Source organism: Haliotis rubra, unplaced genomic scaffold (assembly GCF_003918875.1).
Source record: "Haliotis rubra isolate DU_JTF1 unplaced genomic scaffold, ASM391887v1 Scf90, whole genome shotgun sequence".
Taxonomy (NCBI): domain Eukaryota; kingdom Metazoa; phylum Mollusca; class Gastropoda; order Lepetellida; family Haliotidae; genus Haliotis; species Haliotis rubra.
The window spans coordinates 284,193-304,316 of record NW_025767635.1 but is presented as its reverse complement, the minus strand read 5'-3'; the positions used below and the strand labels follow the sequence as shown (position 1 = coordinate 304,316).

At 44.4% G+C, this 20,124-nt stretch overlaps 2 protein-coding genes across 2 annotated transcripts; both read left to right on the top strand.

Moving 5' to 3' along the window:
* Positions 1-1,145: 1,145 nt before the first annotated feature.
* Positions 1,146-17,346, top strand: LOC124263975 (lysine-specific demethylase 4A-like). The gene is made up of 5 exons (XM_046698705.1): positions 1,146-1,319; positions 4,456-4,626; positions 13,837-13,956; positions 14,348-14,440; positions 16,541-17,346. Exons 1-5 carry the CDS (start codon positions 1,146-1,148, stop codon positions 16,640-16,642), a joined length of 660 nt encoding a protein of 219 aa, XP_046554661.1. The 3' UTR covers positions 16,643-17,346.
* LOC124263945 lies at positions 16,760-19,612 on the top strand. The gene is made up of 3 exons (XM_046698671.1): positions 16,760-16,780; positions 16,955-17,648; positions 17,847-19,612. The coding sequence occupies exons 1-3, from the start codon at positions 16,760-16,762 to the stop codon at positions 17,930-17,932; spliced, it is 801 nt and encodes a 266-aa protein (XP_046554627.1). The 3' UTR covers positions 17,933-19,612.
* The last annotated feature ends 512 nt before the right edge of the window (positions 19,613-20,124 follow it).

Here is a 20,124-nt window from a genome sequence, read left to right as displayed (position 1 = left end):
ACACCAGACATTCAGAATTAGACTGACTGACTGACTGACTGAGTTTGGTTTTACGCGCTTTTAGCCAACTTTCCAGCAACATGACGGCGGGCGGGGGACACCAGACATTCAGAATTAGACTGACTGACTGACTGACTGAGTTTGGTTTTACGCCGCTTTTAGCCAACTTTCCAGCAACATGACGGCGGGGGACACCAGACATTCAGAATTAGACTGACTGACTGACTGACTGAGTTTGGTTTTACGCCGCTTTTAGCCAACTTTCCAGCAACATGGCGGCGGGGGACACCAGACATTCAGAATTAGAAGATTCTGAGAAGTGACCATGACTAAAAACTACATCACACCAAAGATAATCTTCTTTGTGACCAAAAGTTACAAACTAGTAAATATTTATTGTTTCATTCTTCTATAGCGGCAAGGGATATTGCCATGTTAGTGGCAAACACTTGTTTGTATTTGTGTTTGTCCTCATGACAAGTTTCACTTGCTTGTCTCCAGAGCATAACTCAAACAGTATGAAATATTTCCTGATGATTCTTGCTATCAAGATCACACTTGTGAATCAGTGCCCTTCGATGATTTGGGGTATTGAAAAGTACTGAATAGCATCATTTTATTCATTGAACTGAAGGTTTCAAATGCCACTAAACAAACTTTCAGACAACTTCTATTAATGTTCATCCTCCTGACTGATATAGCACCTGTAACCCTGCATATTAATGTCTGATGCCATCGACTGTAACCTAGATCAATGTCTGATATCACTTGTAACTCTGCATATTAATGTCTGATGCCATCGACTGTAACCTATCAATGTCTGATATCACTTGTAACCCTGCATATTGATGTCTGATGCCATCGACTGTAACCTAGATCAATGTCTGATATCACCTGTAACTCTGCATATTGATGTCTGATGCCATCGACTGTAACCTATATCAGTGTCTGATAGCACCTGTAACCCTGCACATTATGCCTGATGCCATCGACTGTAACCTATATCAATGTCTGATAGCACCTGTAACCCTGCACATTATGCCTGAAGCCATTGACTGTAACCCTGCACTTCATATACCTCTTTTATCATCTCCAGTAAACCTGTATTTCAATGTATGTTTCAGAAATGTGTGTACTGTTCACCTATGACAAAGAGCTGGAGTCGAGAAAACACTTGTGTCCAGTGTTCCAATGGTCGCTGCACCACAGCTTTCCATACAACATGTGCCTTCATTGCTGGAGTAGTGTTCGAGACAAGTGACTGGCCATACCCTGTTTACATAACTTGTCACAAACATGCAGCTGCCCCAAAGGAGAAGGTAGGAATCAGTTAATGACCTGTATCTGTCTGCAACTTTATCCTCTAGAACCTTGAGTCCGGTAAAGTAGGTATGGATAGAAAAATATCAGTTATAAACAATATGTTAAATTCTACTGAAAACACTCCCAAACCACATTTTTGGGCTTGTAGACAAAAATGGAGTAGAATATCTCATGTCTTTGTGGTCTTGACTAGACCACATGCAGTTTCCAACTTTGTAGCCAGATCCTTGACACATCTGAAACACATTGCTTGACCTCAAGCTTTGTCCTGGCAGTGGCCATTTCACAGCCTGCCCACTTTCTCTGCCTAATTTTGGTACTTGCTGAACAAATTGTTATGGTTTGATCCCTTCATTTCTTTGCAGTGTTGGGGCGGTGGGGTAGCCTAGTGGTTAAAGCATATCATGCCGAAGACCCGGGTTGAATTCCCCACATGGGTACAATGTATGAAGCCCTTTCCTGGTGTCCCCGCCTAGACATTGTTGGAATATTGCTAAAAGCGGGATAAAACCATACTCACTCACTCACTCACTCTCTCTTTGCAGTGTCAGCTTATTTCTTGTACAGACATCATTGGCTACTTTCCTTGTTGTTTCTTTTTCCTTTTGCCCTTTTTCAAGCATTTGTATTATGTGTATCCACACTTCAGTGTCCCTATGATGTCTCAAGGATCCATATTTACACCACAATGCCATTGCAGTGTGTATACAGTCGAACCCCGTTTACTCGGACCCCGTATATCCGGAAACCCCACCTTTCTAACGCTTTTTATGTGAAACTTACCTTCAGTAATTGTACTCGCTTAGCCGGACCCTGCGCTTCCGGACCCAGACGGAGAATTTTCAAACCATTCCATAGAATTCCATTGAAAAATGATCCTGTTATCCGGATGGAAAATATCTGTGCGCATGTGTATGTGGATGTTTACCGCACAACTAAGTATATTCTTTGTTAATCTCTCTCGGCAGGCGTTTGATGTGAATTGATTAATTACCCATCAAAACACTAGGGACGCATGTCACTTCAGTTGTTAATTAGGATTTGGCAGGTGTGAGAACATCTCATCAGTAATGAAAACACATGTTAAGTAGGATTAACTACATTGTAATTGTACTGTACATGAATAATGAATAAATTTAACCGGATGCCTCACTATCCTGACGATTTCCGAGTGTAACCAAAATGTCCGGATAAACAGGGTTTGACTGTACTACAAATCCCCACAATGTAGACACACACTACAGTGATCTAGTGACAGTATTAGCTACTGCACACAAAATCAGTTGCATAACCCACTCAGCCACTGTGGCTGCCACAAAATGATAATGAACTTATCAGAGGGGTACGCAAAGTCTGTGGTCTTGACTACTTTGTGGGCTGGCAATTAGGTGCTTGACTCTGAGAGTGTAGCTTCAAATCCCGGATGGGACACACACAAACAAAAGTACTATATCTGTACTTTACTGAGAAAGTGTAATCCCAAATGTAACATATTTACACATTGGGATTGTTATGGCCAAAGGGTTTTCAGAGAATTGCTATTGTTGACATGAGTGCATTAACTGTGGCTTACTGTCAAATGTTTTAACGGGTGGCACTTAAAGGGGAATATTTGCTGGGCAGTGATATGTTTTAAGTTGTGAAATATATGTCTCCTGCTTGCTATTTGAGCAGTTTTTATCCCCTGCAACGCATTTTGCGGGGGGTATTAAAATGCACTCTCTGTGTGCATGCGTCTGTGCGTCTTGGCACATAGATAGGTCTGGTGATGAACTGGTGCCTTTTGGTAGTTTTGACTGAAATTGGTGTTGGTGCTCTTTTCCGGAGCAGAACTTTAAAACCGTTTAATATTTCTTCACCAAACTTGGCAGATTGTTAGGTCTGGTGATGAACTGGTGCTTTTGGTAGTTTTGGATTTCTGATTATTATATTTTTTGCGTTTCCATGGCAACAAGTTTGACTTTGACTGAAATTGGTGTTGGTGCTCTTTTCTGGAGCAGAACTTTAAAACTGTTCAATATTTCTTTACCAAATATTCTTACATAGATAGATCTGGTGATGAACTGGTGCCTTTTGGTAGTTGTGGATTTCTGATTATAATATTTTTGGCATTTCCATGGCAACAAGTTATACTTTGATTTCTTCACCAAACTTGGCACATAGATAGGTCTGGTGGTGAAATGGTGCCTTTTGCTAGTTTTGGATTTCTGAATAAAATATTGTTTGTGTTTCCATGCCAACAAGTTTGGCTTCAACTGAATTTGGTGGTAGTGCTCCTTTCTGGAGCAGAACTTAAAAACCTTTCAATACTCTCCTTCCACTTTGCCATATACACACCAAAATATTTGACATAACCATAACTAGTAGACATATTCATGAAGAGTATTTTGCCATTGCGGGGGATATTGATGACTTTGTCTTCTTGTTTAGTGAGCTTTGACATTTTTTGCTAGTAAGAACTTTGTGTTTGATAGAATCGGCAGATTAGCAGCAGTTCTGGCAATATTCAGTACTGTTATTGGGTCAAGACTGTTTGCTGTATTCAAAAATGGATCACTTTGTAAAGGTTCTAAACATAGAATTTCACAAGTTCATTTCTTAGGGCTTTAAACTTATTAACTTAACACTAATAACAGTAAAAGGTTTTTTAGCTTACGGAAATATTGGTCATGTAAGTTGACTGTACATTTATCATTCTGTAAGGAGAAATATGACTGTATTGATGAAGCTGAATGCTTTAATGTTGTGATGGCATTATCCGCTTTAATGTTGTGATGGCATTATCCAGAACTCAAGATTACCTTATTCCTCTAATTATTGCAGTCAGTCTATAACAAGAAAAACTACATTTAGCTTATATCAAACTGACTTTTGACTTGAATCCAGTAAGAACAAGAGGCATGTCCTGTCAGCTTTATTCCCCACATTTACAGATTTCAAGTATGAAATTGCATGGCTTATGAGGATAAGTACTCAACGTCCCTCATACAGTTGGGATGATACTAAGTTGCAGGACGTAACAGACCAACAGCCATCAACCATAGATCTAGCTCGGGTTCCAACAGATAATTGGGATACACCTCTGCTATTGCTAATTACTGGCTGAAATTGCTGAATGTGCCCTGTTTTCAGAGCCGGATGCGTCCTGTGACTGAAGTCAATGAGGGTGACCGAGTGTTAGCAAAGCACAAGAATGGTCGGTACTATTGGTCTGAAGTGACAGACATAAAGAGACAGACATACTATGAAGTGGACTTTGAGGATGGATCTTTCAGTGACAACCTCTTTCCTGAGGACATTGAGGTAATAAGACAAAGTACTTCAGCAGTTTATTATTATTTTCCAATGTTATTTCCCTATAAATGTGGTAGTGGCCAGCAGGAACTGTTAGTGGGAATGGTGGCTGTATGTGTGTATGACAGGTTACACTGTGTATTGTGTGTCATTGGGTAGGCTGACTTTGTTTCGTGTGTGTGAAGGAGTAGGCTATCTCTGTTTGTTGTATTAGACCTTGCATTTCCGATTGCCTGATCCACCCTATGAAATGCTATGAAACAAGTTTTTTTACTGTTAATCAACTTGATTGACATTTGACTCTTCTTGGCGTGAGAGTTGACAAACAGGATGGGGTTTGGTTCACTCATGTCATCGTATCCCAATTGGGTATATACGACGCTCATGATGTTGATAACTGGATTGTCTGGTCCAGACTCGATTATATACAGACGGACGCCATATAGATGGAATATTGCTAAGTGCAGCATTAAACAACAACCAAACAAAACCATGGTTTTGTCTATGGCAATTTTCTCAGTTGTGGTGAACCTTTCCTTATGTGTCGATGAACATTTTGTTAGATCTATGCAGTGTAGGAGTTTTGAGAAAATGTTCTACTGTGTGCAGTTGATTGAGTTGTCACACATCTGACAAGTGTAGACAGTTCCACCTTACTTGACCATGTCCTTCTAATGTCAATTTCCAATTTCCCTCATATAGAAAGAATTATTGGTGAAAACATGCATGACGATAATGTTAGAACTGATGTCAAATGTTTGGTGCTACTTGTAATATTGGCTTGCCAACTGTGTAAAACGTGTCTCAGTGAGTAGGCTAACTATTTGTGTGTGTCACTAAGTTGGCTATGTACTGCAGGTCACAGAGTAGGCTGTGTACTGCAGGTCACTGAGTTGGCTATGTACTGCAGGTCACAGAGTAGGCTATGTACTGCAGGTCACAGAGTAGGCTATGTACTGCAGGTCACAGAGTAGGCTATGTACTGCAGATCACTGAGTAGGCTATGTACTGCAGGTCACAGAGTTGGCTATGTACTGCGTGTCACTAAGTTGGCTATGTACTGCAGGTCACAGAGTAGGCTATGTACTGCAGATCACTGAGTAGGCTATGTACTGCAGGTCACCGAGTTGGCTATGTACTGCAGGTCACTGAGTTGGCTATGTACTGCAAGTCACAGAGTAGGCTATGTACTACAGGTCACAGAGTTGGCTATGTACTACAGGTCACAGAGTAGGCTATGTACTGCAAGTCACAGAGTAGGCTATGTACTACAGGTCACAGAGTAGGCTATGTACTGCAGGTCACAGAGTTGGCTATGTACTGCAGGTCACAGAGTAGGCTATGTACTGCAGGTCACCGAGTTGGCTATGTACTGCAGGTCACAGAGTAGGCTATGTACTACAGGTCACAGAGTTGGCTATGTACTGCAGGTCACAGAGTAGGCTATGTACTACAGGTCACAGAGTAGGCTATGTACTACAGGTCGAAGAGTAGCCTATGTACTGCAAGTCACAGAGTAGGCTATGTACTGCAAGTCACAGAGTAGGCTATGTACTGCAGGTCACAGAGTAGGCTATGTACTGCAAGTCACAGAGTAGGCTATGTACTACAGGTCACAGAGTTGATTATGTACTACAGGTCACAGAGTTGGCTGTGTACTGCAAGTCACAGAGTAGGCTGTCTGTATTGTGTGTTCATGATTTGGCTAACACTGTGTGTTCATGATTTGGCTAACACTGTATGTTCATGATTAGGCTAACACTGTGTGTGTCGGTTGTTTCCCACAACCCCTACAGCCCAGTACCCCTACAATTAGCTGTTTTAACAAGCGACATTTACCTGTCTGACATCATGAACTGGCCCGAAGGTGAGATTACAGGGTAGAATTTACAGTGTGAGCTGCACAGAGTATACAGATGAGAAGGGAATAAGATTGTGCTGTTGTTATTAGGGTTTTAGTAATTCATTTTTAATAATTGAGATTAATTAAATGTTGAACTAGTTTTTTAGCTTCCTGATGTACATAGTGAGTACAAAGATTTTGCAAATCGTAATAATATCAGTTGTAATAGTGTTGGAGATAGTAAACTGAGATCAATAATTTGAGATGATTTGGTGTGGTATATAAGAGGGGCGTTCAAAAAGTAGTCAGCCTAACTATATTCACAATGTCCAATGTTTGAAAAGCTTCTATTTATTTTGAAGCTATCATATAAAATATGTTCAGTATAGTATTGGATGACTTCACGTCATCAACATTCAAAGCTTTGGACTGTTTGATTTACATTTAGACAGGGGTTGTTTTCCAAGGACACACCCATTTTGGGGTACCAAGATAAAAAGTCAAACAAAATGGGGATCGTGAGGCTGGAACATAGCAAAACCAAGTTGACAGATAATATGTAGAAAAAATACAGCATAAAGAAACATTTAAAGAAGAAAAACTTTGTTAGTTGAATATAAAGTGTGTGTGACAAGCTCGTCATTTTGCTGCTTTCCCGACGTCAACAAAAACATGCCGAATCGTTGCGTTGCAGTCAATTGCTTCCAGGGGTTGGGTGATGGTGTCACCATGCACAGATTTCCACCGGACCCCGCAGTTCGTGCTAAATGGGTTATGTTTGTGAGTGCTAAGTGAATGTTGTGGAAGCCTGGAACAATATCTTACTTGTGTTTAGATCGCTTCACGGAAGCATAAATCAAAACTATGTACTAGTTGTAGTAAAATATGTATTTGATTGAAGACCAACAGGATTTTGCATGACACAACTTGTAACATAATGATTTCTTTCACAGTGTTGTCAGACGGAACGATTCGATTCGAATATATGTGTGGGCGCTGCTTGGCGCGCAGTCGCAAACGCGTTCCGGAATTGTGGGTCAAGGGACGGCTTACGACGCGCAGAAACAGTTCGTGTCGAACGTTGAGGATGCCATCGCCAGACGGGTGGATTTACCGAGTGCCATCCGGCGTTACCAGGACACGTTGGAATACACCTGGTCAAAGTTCGACTACGTGTTCGGCGTGGGACTGTACATGGCTCCGAGCGACATGTGACTGAGCATCCACAAAGTGGTGGGCTACAACAACGAAATCGTCATCGCGACCGCCGATCAAAAGTTGGGCATCAATCACGATGTCAACGTGAGTCGAGTCCCACCACCCACGCATACCGGCGAAATGTCGGCGAAACGGGGATCGTGATGTCGCCACCAGCACCAGAGCCCAGTGTTCAACCATCACCACCACGCGAGGAGGTCAAACATCAGCAACACCTCGGTCTTTGTTGTTACGGAAGGGCATGTACCCGTACAAGTACATGGACGATTGGCCCAAGTCCGAGACCCAACTACCCCCCATCGACCGCTTTTACAGCCATTTGACCGAGTCCCCTATATCGCAGGACGATTATGACCACTCCCAGAACGTGTTGGAGAAACTGGGATGTCGACATTTAGGCGATTATCACGACCTCTACTTGAAAACGGACGTCTTACTGCGGGCTGACGTGTTCGAGACCTTCAGAACGACGTGTTTGAAACAGTATCAACTCAACCCAGAGTTAAACTGGAATTGCTCACAGATTACGACATGCACCTGTTCGTCGAGAAAGGCATGCGCGGTGGGATTTCCATGGTCTCCAAACGCTATGCGAAAGCCAACAACAAATACGTCAAAGGCTACGACTCAAACAAGCCCGCCAATCATCTCCTCTATCTCGACGCCAACCACCTGCACGGCTGGGCCATGAGCCAGTCTCTACCAAACGGGTGGTTCGCATGGTTGGACAATGAGATCCATTTCATGAGCATCGCACCGGATTCGAACAAAGGCTACATCCTCGAAGTGGACTTTGACTATCCCGATGAACTCCACGCTGCTCACAACAGCTATCCGCTGGCTCTCGAACGGTTGACGGTGAACCGAGACTGGATGTTTGACTATCAACTACTGTTGCTCGGGAAAAATAAGCTAGCCAACTTGGAAAAACTCGTCCCTAACTTGATGCACAAGAAAAAGTATGTCGTGCACTATCAGAATCTGCAACTGTACTTATCGCTGGGCATGAAGCTGACTAAAATACATCGGGTGCTCAAATTTAATCAAAGTCCCTGGATGAAACCTTACATTCGGTTGAACACCGAGCTTCAAAAACAAGCCACGAGCGACTTTGAGAAAAATCTCTACAAACTCATGAACAATTCGGTGTTCGGCAAAACCATGGAAAATTTAAGTGACGGTCAAACTCGTTCGATCTCAAGAGGAAGAAAAACTTAGGAAATTGATAGCCAGCCGGCCTTCAATCAAAGCAAGCTATTCGGTAATGACTTGGGGGCTCTCCACATGAACTAAAGCCATATCAAGCTCAACCGACCCATTTATGTGGGGATGAGCATTCTCGACCTGTCCAAACATTTAATAATAATGATAATAATGTCCACTTGTATGGCGCCGTTTCCACACACTAGTGTATGCTCATGGCGCTCTGTGTGTACAGCTAAAACCCCGATTGATGTACGATTTCTACTATAACCAACTCAAGAAGCAATACGGCGATCGATGCGAGCTGCTGTACACGGACACCGAATCCGTGTTGTTGAATATACGCACCGAGGACGTGTACGAGGACATGGCGAAACACATCGATTTGTACGACACCAGCGACTATCCGAAAGACCATCCAATCCACAGCCAAGCCAACAAAAAGGTCCTCGGCAAAATGAAGGACGAATGCGCCGGCACACCGATCGCCGAGTTCATCGGGTTGAGACCTAAGATGTAATGGAAGAAAGCCAATGATGACGAAATCAAAAAAGGGGTGAAGAAATATGTGGTGAAACGACACATCCAACACACCCTCTTCAAACAGGCTCTCTTCGATAAACGCACGTTCAAACACCCCATGAACCGTTGAGAAGCAACAAGCACAACATCTACGGCATCACTATCAACAAGACCTCGCTGTCGCCCATGGATACCGAACCATGGCATCCACACTTATAGCTATGGGTACCAACAGTTGACCTCAACGCGTTGGGAGTTTCCAAGACCCCCAATAAAGGAAACTCCACTCGATGCGTTGAGACAATTGAATGAACGATAGCGTGTATACATCATGGAGAAGGTTTACTACAGACCTCGGGGTTACTGGAAAAGTGTGAACGCCATCCTGAAGCTAGCCAAAGCCGCTCACGTCTCCAAGGATACTGCCAAAGCTTGGCTTAAAAAAACTGGCCATCTGGCAAGTGTACCTGCCAGCTCCCCGATACATCCCGAGAAGAAAGTTTGACATTTCCATACCCAATCGTACCCATCAAGCCGACCTCCTGTTTCTCCCGCATGACAGGGTGAGAAACAAAACGTACAAGTACGCCGTGACCGTCGTGGACGTTGCCAGTCGCTACAAGGAAGCCGTTAACGACCAAAGATTCGGGTCAAGTCGCTAAGGCCTTAGAACGCATCTACAAACACAGTCGCTTGACCTGGCCTGCCGTATTGCAAGTCGATCCCGGACGCAAGTTCATGGGAGCCGTGTCGCAGCTGTTATCGAAGCATAAAGTCCAGGTGAGACGAGGCGTGGCTGGAGCTCACCGAAGCCAAGCCATCGTCAAAAGATTCAACAGGACTTTAGCCGAGCTTTTGTTCGGACATCAGTATGCCCGAGAGATGGTCAACCCAGAAAAACGATCGACGGACTGGGTGGTACGCTTACCGCGAGTGGTGTCGGCGATCAACAACGAATTCACTCGACTCCTCGATAAAAGACCCGTCGAAGCCATTCGAATGAAATCTGTGACGACCAAATCGGCTGCGCCATCGCGTCACGGCCAAGAGAAAAAACTACCGGACCAGGTCGTTGTGAGGTATCTGTACCAGCCTGGTGAACTTGCGAGAGAGAGGGGATAAACGTTGTGCCACAGACCCCGTATGGTCCATGAAAACGTACTGAATCGACCGAGTGGACATCAAAGACGACAAACCGAATCTGTATTACTTGCAAGACGGACCGGGTAGGGGATTCGTCCGAGAGGAATTGATGATCGTCCCTCGTGACACGGTATTGCCCCCTTCTTATTAAAGATTCGTCTTATGTATCTCATTATCAACAAGTGGAGATTGATCAAGAAACGGTTGTTCAGATGTGTCGGGGTGGACGTCAGTGGCCTCGATATTTACGCCGCCCTGCGTCGTGTCATAAGTCGAGGGAAATTCACCAGCCTGTACAATAGTTTAGGTCTCGTGGGCACCTCGTGACAACCAGGGAACGCACCGCCACCGCCCGTACTCCACCTACTCCGTAGCTTACTTGGACGAGTTTATCGTAGACCCCATCCACAAAGTTGTCGCTCGACATTACGGATACCTTGCGTGAACCCTGGATTACGAGTCCAACGCTCTAACCATCACACTGGCGAGCCGGCTGATAACTCAGTGCTCGGAACTTTGGGTCTAGGCTGGAGGCACATCGAAGGATGGTTCTCGCTATTTTTTTAACGGGAGCTGGGAGGCTTAATTCACACAAATAAGCCTCTAAGCCTCATCTGCTGCAAAAACCACTCTAGTACTACTGCAGATAGTGTTTGGCACCTTCTCCTCAGCTCCCTGGTTGTTCGAGCAGATCTACACACTGCATGCTGAGTATCAAGGCCACATGTTCCAGTTTGTCATGTGTTTGCTGTCCTGGACTACACTGATCACGTCGCTGACCTGATCCACCTCCACATGAACCATCAATGTAAAACTCACTCACTCCACTCACTCCATCAATGTGACTTATCGGTGAACAGTCTGTGGCTCAAACATGTATTGTTATTTATTTATTATTTTTTTACCATGACTACGGTATCAGATGACCACTCACATTTCTTTGTTTTTCTTGTGTATTGAGAGTCCCGGGAACATTGAATTCAGTGTTCACTGTAGCTTGACCATTCCCGCGAAAGCGATACCTAAATTGAGGAGGTTTAGTCCAGATTTTGCTTTGCCAGGCCATAACCCCCTAATGTCCCACTGCGATTTGACAGAATCATCCATGAAAACAAGTTGTAACTCAGAAGCCAGGCAAAGCAGGTGACAAGATTAAATGACAGTTGATAGTGAAAACATAAAGCTTTCATTTTTCACAACAATTGTCAAGATTTCAGGTTTAGACAAACCTGTAAACAAGATAATTTACCCTCGGAAATGTACATGAATTCTACATAGCCTCTCTTATGTATACCTCACATTACTTCACGGAGACGCACCCCTCTGATTGGTTGAAATTTCGTTTGCGGGAGAGAATTGTGCACTGTTGTCCAAAACGTCGATTTAAGTTAATTAAATGTTGAAATGAGTAGTTTTAATGACAGTGTTTCATTTATAACGATGAACAATAAATGATTTATGTATTTGTACCCCCCTAGGGTATATGTGATCTTTAATGTTATGACCTTATGATATTAAAATAGGTTAATTAAACCTCAAGTTCAATATTATAGATCTTTTATTAAAAATATTTTTGTTATCATCCATTAAAACCATTCTCTCAAACTCTTAGTTTGCTTATTACTCATTAAAATCATTCTCTCAATTGTTAAGTGTTTGGGGTGGTCCATTGTATGAAATAGGTAACAGGCAGGAGATTAGCAGTGCACCCGACCATGAACTTTGTTGTTATAAGCTGTGGGGGTAATGGGATGTAGGGGTTTCGGGAGGTTTGCTGTGTGTCACTGAGTTGGCTAGGTACTGCAGGTCACAGAGTCTGTGTATTGTGTATGTATGATTAGGCTATCAGTGTGTGTGTGAGTCACTGAGTTGGCTAGGTACTGCAGGTCACAGAGTCTGTGTATTGTGTGTGTATGATTAGGCTAACAGTGTGTGTCACCGAGTTGGCTAGGTACTGCAGGTCACAGAGTCTGTGTATTGTGTGTATATGATTAGGCTAACAGTGTGTGTCACCGAGTTGGCTAGGTACTGCAGGTCACAGAGTCTGTGTATTGTGTGTGTATGATTAGGCTAACAGTGTGTGTCACTGAGTTGGCTAGGTACTGCAGGTCACAGAGTCTGTGTATTGTGTGTGTATGATTAGGCTAACAGTGTGTGTCACTGAGTTGGCTAGGTACTGCAGGTCACAGAGTCTGTGTATTGTGTGTGTATGATTAGGCTATCAGTGTGAGTGTGTATCACTGAGTTGGCTAGGCACTGCAGGTTACAGACTGTGTATACTGTGCCACAACAGGCTGACTGTATACTGTGTCTGGTGTGTCACAACAGGCTGACTGTATACTGTGTCACAACAGGCTGACTGTATACTGTGTCACAACAGGCTGACTGTATACTGTGTGTGGTGTGTCACAACAGGCTGACTGTATACTGTGTCTGGTGTGTCACAACATGCTGACTGTGTATACTGTGCCACAACAGGCTGACTGTATACTGTGTCTGGTGTGTCACAACAGGCTGACTGTATACTGTGTGTACTGTGTCACAACAGGCTGACTGTATACTGTGTCTGGTGTGTCACACAGGATGATGTGTGTACTGTGTCACAACAGGCTGACTGTATACTGTGTCTGGTGTGTCACAACAGAATGACTGTATACTGTGTCACAACAGGCTGACTGTATACTGTGTCTGGTGTGTCACAACAGGCTGACTGTATACTGTGTCACAACAGGTGTGTCACAACAGGCTGACTGTATACTGTGTGGTGAGTCACAACATGCTGACTGTGTATACTGTGCCACAACAGGCTGACTGTCACAACAGGCTGACTGTATACTGTGTGTGGTGTGTCACAACAGGCTGACTGTATACTGTGTGCACAACAGGCTACAGGCTGACTGTGTGTGGTGTGTCACAACAGGCTGACTGTATACTGTGTCTGGTGTGTCACAACAGGCTGACTGTATACTGTGTCACAACAGGCTGACTGTATACTGTGTGTGGTGTGTCACAACAGGCTGACTGTATACTGTGTCTGGTGTGTCACAACAGGCTGACTGTATACTGTGTCACAACAGGCTGACTGTATACTGTGTCTGGTGTGTCACAACAGGCTGACTGTATACTGTGTCTGGTGTGTGACTGTACAGTGTGTCACAACAGGCTGACTGTATACTGCGTGTGGTGTGTCACAACAGGCTGACTGTATACTGTGTCTGGTGTGTTACAACAGGCTGACTGTGTGTGGTGTGTCAGTGTACTCAAAGAGTTTCTATTGTTTTGCAACACAGAGTCGGGACTGCAGGCAGGAGGGTCCCCCGCTGGAGGGGCAGCAGGTTCAGGTGCGCTGGACAGATGGGGAGCTGTATGGGGCCGTCTTCAGGCAGGTCAACTGTCAGGACATGTACACTGTGAGTATTTCCAACACAAGCCGTAATAATTGCTTCTTAGATTTTAAATCTTCCAGAAACCTGTGATTACTGGTTTCACATCTGGTTCCCCTCAGATCATGGTTCAAGGTTTGTCAGCACCAAGCACATGGTTGTGGCTTTCACCAAAGTGATGAACATTTGAGAACTGCATCGCTTTTTGCTTTCCTCCCCTGACATATAACTTGAATACGGTTTGTTCAAGCCAAACCTACTGAATGCTGGATTGTGATGTACATGAAATTTAACTTTTGTTGGAAGAAACTAAAAGTCCTGAAGATGTGAGTATGTTGACATGGCCTTTGACTTGGCATGTAAATAGCCTCACCAGAACAGTTTCCTGTCCTTCCAATCTAATGCTTTGTATTTTCAGATTGAGTTTGAAGATGGATCTTTCATGACATACAAGCGCCAGGACCTGTGGGCCGATGGGGAGGAGCTGCCGAAGTATGTCAAGTCCAGGATGGTATGTACATCCATACAGCCACCTCAACCTCCCCTGTAGTACATGCAACCACGCCAACCTCCCCTGTAGTACATACAACCACCCCAACCTCCCCTGTAGTACATACAACCACCCCAACCTCCCTGTAGTACATACAACCACCCCAACCTCCCCTGTAGTACATACAACCACCCCAACCTCCCCTGTAGTACATACAACCACCACAACCTCCCCTGTAGTACATACAGCCACCACCACAACCTCCCCTGTAGTACATACAGCCACCTTAACCTCCCCTGTAGTACATACAGCCACCACAACCTCCCCTGTAGTACATACAGCCACCCTCAACCTCCCCTGTAGTACATACAGCCACCTTAACCTCCCCTGTAGTACATACACAGCCACCACCACAACCTCCCCTGTAGTACATACAACCACCCAGCCACCACCCTCCCCTGTAGTACATACAGCCACCACCACAACCTCCCTGTAGTACATACAGCCACCACAACCTCCCCTGTAGTACATACAGCCACCTCCAACCTCCCTGTGTACATACAGCCACCACCTCAACCTCCCCTGTAGTACATACAGCCACCTCAACCTCCCCTGTAGTACATACAGCCACCACCTCCCCTGTAACCTCCCCCCTGTAGTACACATACAGCCACCACAACCTCCCCCCTGTAGTACATACAGCCACCCCAACCTCCCCTGTAGTACATACAGCCACCACAACCTCCCTGTAGTACATACAGCCATCTTAACCTCCCCTGTAGTACATACAGCCACCTTAACCACCCCTGTAGTACATACAACCTCCCCTGTAGTACATACCAACTAAACCTCCCCCTGTAGTACATACAGCCACCCCAACCTCCCCTGTGGTACATACAGCCCTTAACCTCCTTGTGCCACCTTAACCACCCCTGTAGTACATACAGCCACCCCAACCTCCCCCTGTACATACATACAGCCATCTTAACCTCCCCTGTAGTACATACAGCCACCTTAACCACCCCTGTAGTACATACAGCCACCTCAACCTCCCCTGTAGTACATACAGCCATCTTAACCTCCCCTGTAGTACATACAGCCACCTCAACCTCCCCTGTGGTACATACAGCCACCTGTAGTACATACAGCCACCTCCCTCCCCTGTAGTACATACATCAAACCAGTACATACAGCTTAGCCATCCCCTGTAGTACATACAGCCACCTGTACTCACCCTGTAGTACATACAAGTACATACCTCCCTCCTGTAGTACATACAGCCACCTCAACCTCCCTGTACATAACACAACCTCCCCTGTAGTACATACAGCCACCTCCCAACCTCCCCTGTAGTACATGCACCACCACAACTCTTAACCTCCCCCTGTAGTACATTACAGCCACCTCTTTAACCACCCCTGTACATACAGCCACCTCAACCACCTCAACCTCCCCCTGTGTAGTACATACAGCCACCTTACATACAGCCACCCCCCCTGTAGTACATACAGCCTCCCCCTGTAGTACATACAGCCACCTTAACCACCCCTGTAGTACATACAACCTCCCCTGTAGTACATACCACCTCAACCTCCCCTGTAGTACATACCACCTCAACCTCCCCTGTAGTACATACAGCCACCACAACCTCCCCTGTAGTACATACAGCCACCACAACCACCCCTGTAGTACATACAGCCACCTTAACCTCCCCTGTAGTACATACAGCCACCTTAACCACCCCTGTAGTACATACCACCTCAACCTCCCCTGTAGTACATACAGCCACCTCACCCTCCCCTGTAGGTTTTCCTATCTTTCCCATGTTTTAAATTTGAGGCCAATATTTACTGTTATGAGGTTTTGTCAGTCTTCTCTACTGAACTAATCTGTACTGCTGTGGGGATTGAAGTGTCTGCTGGTAACACAACATGTAAAATGTAGTAAGGATTAGGTTGTCAGTCTCAGTGTTTGTTGATTACTGGTCATTCACAACTCTTTTGTCCTTGTGTGGAGTCGTATAGTTTTGGTGCCATGATATAACTTGAATATTGCTGATTGCTGAGAGTTTTATTGCTGACTTATATACATGTAAAATTACTGGTAATATTCTCATTTCAGTCGGCAGCCACAGAGAGGAAATATGACTGCTTTTATTCTGAGGTTGTGAAAGACAAGAGACGACCAAAACACAAGATATCTTATCTGAAGATGTTGGGATAACAAGTGACATTTACACATTCAAGTTGAATGGTGGTGATACTGGTTGACAGTATTTAGAATGATATGTTACAAACTGCAACATAGCATACCATGTGGACATCCTTGCAACTTGGGAATATGACTCTCACAAGTAGGAAAGTGATTACTGGTATGTAGTTGTGTTATCAGATCATCCACACAGGAAGCAAGGATTGGGTACCTATGTCGTCACAGCTCTTTATGCAAGTGCAGCTTCTTCTGAAGTCTACAGGTAATAGTGGGAAGTCGTCACACTGAACAAGTCAACTCAACAGGACCCCCCACCAACAATAGCTCATCTCGTATTTAAAGGCAGCATTAAGTATTGAGCTGTATCAGTCTTGCTGGCCCCCCAGCAGGGGGAGTCTGGTCCTCTCCCCTGCAAGACAGGGTGGCACCCAGCAGGGGGAGTCTGGTCCTCACCTGCAAGACAGGGTGGCACCCAGCAGGGGGAGTCTGGTCCTCTCACCTGCAAGACAAGGTGGCACCCAGCAGGGGGAGTCTGGTCCTCTCACCTGCAAGACAGGGTGGCACCCAGCAGGGGGAGTCCGGTCCTCTCACCTGCAAGACAGGGTGGCACCCAGCAGGGGGAGTCTGGTCCTCTCACCTGCAAGACAGGGTGGCACCCAGCAGGGGGAGTCTGGTCCTCTCACCTGCAAGACAAGGTGGCACCCAGCAGGGGGAGTCCTGGTCCTCTCACCTGCAAGACAAGGTGGCACCCAGCAGGGGGAGTCCGGTCCTCTCACCTGCAAGACAAGGTGGCACCCAGCAGGGGGAGTCGGGTCCTCTCACCTGCAAGACAAGGTGGCACCCAGCAGGGGGAGTCTGGTCCTCTCACCTGCAAGACAAGGTGGCACCCAGCAGGGGGAGTCCGGTCCTCTCACCTGCAAGACAGGGTGGCACCCAGCAGGGGGAGTCTGGTCCTCTCACCTGCAAGACAAGGTGGCACCCAGCAGGGGGAGTCCGGTCCTCTCACCTGCAAGACAAGGTGGCACCCAGCAGGGGGAGTCCTCACCTGCAAGACAAGGTGGCACCCAGCAGGGGAGTCCCTCTCACCTGCAAGACAGGGTGGCACCCAGCAGGGGGGAGTCCGTCCTCTCACCTGCAAGACAAGGTGGCACCAGCAGCAGGGGACAGGGTGCTGGTGGCAGTCCGGGGAGTCCGGTCCTCTCACCTGCAAGACAAGGTGGCACCCAGCAGGGGGAGTCGGGTCCTCCCTCACAGAGATTCGCATATGTATCTGAATGTACTCATGAAAACTGTAAGTGGTAAGACTCTTTTGAGGTATATTTTATCTTCTGTTTGATACATTAGGGACGTTGTTGGTGGAAATATGATGCTCAGGATCCAAACACCTGCCATGTTTTTTATTCCAGTCAAAAAGGTGTTGTTGACTTTTACACATTCATTGTTACACTGCTTTCTACTCCATGGCCCAACAGGAAGATGACGAGATGTATTCAGTGATGTTTGTTCAACCACCAAATATTTGTCCTGGGTACTGATAAAAATGTTTCATGCTTCATGTTCCTCTTAAAGGATTGTCTGGTTTTGCAATTTGTTGGATCGTTTTGAAATTCTAAATCCAGACTAACCCAGATTGGACTGACTAGTCTGTTCCAATGTTTCTGACTTAACCTTTCATGTTGATCACTTCCTGGCTGTGTGAAAACCAGTCCTAGTTCATGAACAAATAGTATTGTCCTATGTATACATGTTTAAAAGATATATTTCCAAAACTGTTAAATGTAACATTTCAGGCACTGTACAGACAAACATTGACTCGACTCCAGACATGTCAGATGGAATGTCATGTGACCAATGTTTCAATTTCTTGGGTAAAAGTTGTCAGTTTAGTTATGGTTTATATTAGATTTAGGGTGCAAGTTAGGTAATTGTTTGTAATAACAAACGTTGAAGATCATACTGTCAATATATATGGAAGCTGTGACAGCAGTACTCTGTTGCTGAACCTCATTGAAAAGCATTGTACATATCATTTCTATGATAACATCATTTGTATATAATGTGTTAGTATTTTGGTATATCTGTAGAAGTCCCAGCTTAGAGAGGCTGTTAACTACTCATGTTCCCTGTACATAGGCCAGTTTGTCTGAAAGACAATTCTCAACACACTGCCAAACTTGGAAGGAAATCATGTGTTGTAGTTAGCACCACCTAAATGTTTTTTGCCCAACTTGATACTGGTGTTTTCTTCTTCTTGAACAAACTGATGACACCTTTTTAAATATTTTTAAGAAGTTTTGAATTTGTATTGATTTTTTTGTATTGATGGTAAGGATTGGGAGGGAGAGGGGGAGTGCCAAAATGTTACAAACTTTTAAAAAACTGCTGTTTTGTCAGAAAATGTTTGTTCATCTTGAGTTGCCATGGTTACTAGCTCTATGAATGTTCATCTCCAACATTTAGTCCTCAAGGGAGGTGGTATGTACCCTTACAGCAGCGCTGTACTTACACAGCATAATATGTATCTAGTTACAGGTGGAAAACACCAATATTTCCTTTTGACAAAGAGGTTGAATTTGTCCTTTCATAATTCTACAAATCCAACTTTTCCACAACTAAATTTCTCCATCAAGGGGCAGTGTTCAAAGTATAACACAGCATATGATTTGGTAAGGAATTTTATATAATGTGATATTTATTTAAAAATTTACTGTTGTCCTTTGTAGAAATTCCTAATTTATTGTATGTAATTATGTTTGGAAAACTTGTTGATCAGTATTGTTGATAAATAGAGATTGTAAATGTGAATATAGCCCAGGTGAGATGGGGCACAGCATGTACATAAACCTACTTCATACACCAGAGTGACAACACTTATGTATGTTTCTGCTTCCATGTTGCACACGTTGAAATGGACAATGTTTGCATTTGCAATTCACATAATAATTTATGACCCTTTACCATATTAAATGTTGATTGATTCAATTGCTGTTGTTGGGTGTTTCTGTTTGCAAATTATTTTCCTGTCAATTAGCATGTGATCAAACAGAATGACTTGTATGGCCTCACCTGGATTGATTCTCTTCTTGGTTGGATTCAATTATATGACTTCAGTTCAGTTACCGTATACAGCCTATAGTCATGAAGCCTATGTAAGATTACTTGTAGCAAGTATGAGATCTAGAACAAAAACTGGTGAAGATAATTGTTTGATGTATGCTCAACCAATTGTTGCAATATATCCAAACTACTTAGTTACCCAGTGTGCCACTACTTGGTGCCGGACCAGTCATGTGATATTAGTTTCCGGTGATCAGATCATCGAAACTAATAAGTCAACACTGTTGCTGTTGTAGCTGCATTTTTATTCCACCTTTTTGAGGCACAGCACTTGGCAATCCCAATTCCTATGTACAATGCTCACACAGTACAGTGGCTTTCCCTTACAGCCAGTTGGCAATGCATTATGGGTAAGAGGTTTCCACAGAAATGGTAGA